At 35.7% G+C, this 3,012-nt stretch overlaps 1 protein-coding gene across 1 annotated transcript; it reads left to right on the top strand.

Moving 5' to 3' along the window:
* The first annotated feature begins 935 nt into the window (after positions 1-935).
* LOC106308135 (tetraketide alpha-pyrone reductase 1-like) lies at positions 936-2,262 on the top strand. The gene is made up of 4 exons (XM_013745264.1): positions 936-1,142; positions 1,245-1,436; positions 1,536-1,885; positions 1,967-2,262. Exons 1-4 carry the CDS (start codon positions 951-953, stop codon positions 2,103-2,105), a joined length of 873 nt encoding a protein of 290 aa, XP_013600718.1. The 5' UTR covers positions 936-950; the 3' UTR covers positions 2,106-2,262.
* Positions 2,263-3,012: the final 750 nt, after the last annotated feature.

Genomic DNA, 3,012 nt, shown 5'->3' with positions numbered 1-3,012 from the left:
GCTGTAGAAGCATTAATGAACCCTTAGTCAAACTACTGGACTAAGGGGGCTTCCAAACTTTTTTTTAACGCTGATTTATTATGATATTACTATTATGAGAAAGATTACATAGACGATTCGACAATGCGCAATAATTGTCTTGCAAGTCTTTTTTCCATAGTCTGCATAATTAATTATTTAATAAGTCGCTTTCTCCGGGAATTGAAACCTGAACCTCCTATAAAGTGCAATCTGCAATAAATTGTATAGCCTGGGATTTGAACCCCAGGCCTGGGTGTAGAAGCCTTTAAACCTTAACCACTAGGTTACGGTGCTTCCACATAGTCTGCGATAACTTAGAAAGCCTTTTAGAAAAGAAAAAAAAAAGGTGGTCCGGGATAACTATATAATACCCTTTTCTTTTTCTTTTGTTGCCAACTAGTATATTTTAGGTGGAGATATTGGATTTAGAAATTTGATAGAATTTGAAGGAATTATGGTTTCCATTAAATTAGTATATTCATAATATGGAGCCTAAAACATAAACCATATGTTTTTGTATATAAACATCATCATCACATATATAACGATCTAACCAAAGTACCAAACTATAGCATAATATTTTGTGTTAGTGTCCATATCAGCATCTTATTTAAACAACATTATCATTCAAAACTATTCCCTCAGTTTCATAATATATGATTCTTTGGTTCTTTGCACAAAAAATAAGAAAATTACATTCTTCTAAAAAACATTTTTAAAGATATAATTTTAAAATCATTCAACTAATTATGAAAAAACCGTAATATTTTATTGGCCGAACAGTTTCCAATAAAATTAAAGTTAAACTCAAAATCTCAAAACAACATATATTTTGAAATAACATGAAACTTGTAAAACATCGTATAATTTGAAACAGAGGGAGTACAGAGAAACATATGATAATCTTCTCTTGAAGTGGACTCTGACACATGTATATGTGTGTTTCTCCAGAGGATCAAAAGAAAACAGATCATCTTCTTGCACTTGACGGTGCAAGAGAAAGACTTCAATTATTCAAAGCAAGTCTTTTAGAAGAAGGTTCTTTCGAGCATGCAATTGATGGATGTGACGCTGTCTTCCACACCGCTTCACCAGTCAAAATCATTGCCACTGATCCACAGGTGCGTCAACAAATAGTAATTTGTTCAAACCAACACAATCCTTACTAGTTTACTTTGCTTGAATTGTTGTTAGAAACTTGATAGTTACTATTGATTATGCAGGCTGAGCTGATAGAACCAGCCGTCAAGGGAACTATTAACGTACTAGCAACATGCACTAAAGTGTCTTCTGTCAAGAGGGTCATTTTAACGTCGTCCATGGCCACACTTCATTCTCCTAACTTCCCCTTGGGACCAAACGTCTTACTAGACGAAACAACCTTCTCTGATCCAAGTGTCTGTGAGGAGGAAAAGGTTTTTTTTTTACATTGTGCTTATAACACATCAATGAGTTATGAGAACTCGCATTAATTATTTATTAATTACCTTTTTATTTTATTTTCTCGTATCCAGCAATGGTATATACTCTCCAAGACTTTGGCCGAAAATGCGGCATGGACGTTTGCCAAGGACAACAACTTGGACTTGGTCGTAATGAATCCAGGACTCGTTATTGGACCAGTCCTACAACTAACTATTAATTTCTCAGTAGATGTGGTTATAGATTTTATAAAAGGTAAGAACACTTTTAATAGGAAGCATCATAGACTTGTGGACGTGAGGGATGTTGCTCTAGCTCATATCAAGGCGCTCGAGACTCCTTCAGCCAAAGGCAGATACATCATTGATGCTCCGATTGTCACAACGGAGGAGATTGAGAAAATCTTACGTGAATTCTTTCCTGATTTGTGTATTGCTCATGAGTAAGTTTTATTTTATTTTTTGAGTAATAATCATGTTTATATTCTACAAGCCTAACAAACTTTTTATAAACTTTTTTTTAGGAATGAAGAGATTGATTTGAATTCGATGACTTACAAAGTAAATGTAGAAAAGGTGAAAAGTTTGGGGATTGAGTTTACTCCTACAGAAACAAGCCTTAGAGACACTGTTCTTAGTCTCAAGGAGAAACATCTTGTGTGACCATCCCCTTTTGTTAACAAAAGGCAGTATGAATATATGCTTTTGTGTTTGTTTTTATTTATAATCATAGCATATATACTCTAAATGATTAAATACTCCCTTTGTTTTATACTGTAAACAGTTTTACCTAAAAAAAGCATGTTAATTAAGAAAGTTGTTATACTTTCAAAAATATCATTTCATATATATTAGATATAATTTAACTAATAGCAAACAAATAGCATCATCCATTGAAATGTAAAAATAAATTATATTTTGAAACAAAAAAAATATTCTAAAACCTTATATGATAAAATAGAGGAAATAGATCTTAAAATATTCATATGAATAACTTGAAGCATTTGTTTAGTTCCAAAAACTACTTCTACACAAAGTCACCTAAAATAAAGGAGATCACTTGCATAATCTAACACCAAACTCGAATCCTAGCTTGAAGCTTCTTTCATGGAGAACACGAAGTCACGAACTGCTTCAAGTTATCATACTTGTCTGTTGTCCAGACAAAACATTAATGTTCTTACTTAACTGAAGGGTGATCTGCCTTCGGTTTCTTGAGTTGATATGAATTGGTGGATGCAGGACTCAGACTTGGTTTCTGATCTCGATTCGCGGAGAACTCAACGTCCGACTTCGCCTTCTCGTCGAGCTTGATGACGTCATCCAGAGCCTCGCGTGCTCTCTTCCTCGCTACGGCAGCGTCTTTTCCTTTCCGCTCAGCTTCGCATTTAGCGAAGCTGACGGCCTTGTTCATGGAAGAGGCAGAGATCTTGGCCGCGCATAAGAACGCTCCCGAGAGGGATTTATCGACGCAGCGGACGCCGTTGGCGTCGATGATAGGGCGGAAGAAGGAGAAGGTGTCAGGGTCACGGCAAGGAGGACAGCGGTAAGGAGTGGAGTTTGCGTCGTC

Source organism: Brassica oleracea, chromosome C8, assembly GCF_000695525.1.
Source record: "Brassica oleracea var. oleracea cultivar TO1000 chromosome C8, BOL, whole genome shotgun sequence".
NCBI classification, from domain to species: domain Eukaryota; kingdom Viridiplantae; phylum Streptophyta; class Magnoliopsida; order Brassicales; family Brassicaceae; genus Brassica; species Brassica oleracea.
The sequence above is the reverse complement of the archived record's forward strand: the minus strand, read 5'-3'. Positions and strand labels throughout refer to the sequence as shown.

Coding starts and splice junctions, on each gene's coding strand:
- LOC106308135 (XM_013745264.1), top strand. CDS start 951: ATGTATATGTGTGTTTCTCCAGAGGATCAAAAGAAAACAGATCATCTT. Junction 1,143..1,244: donor TCATTGCCACTGATCCACAG/GTGCGTCAACAA, acceptor TTGATTATGCAG/GCTGAGCTGATAGAACCAGC. Junction 1,886..1,966: donor GATTTGTGTATTGCTCATGA/GTAAGTTTTATT, acceptor ACTTTTTTTTAG/GAATGAAGAGATTGATTTGA.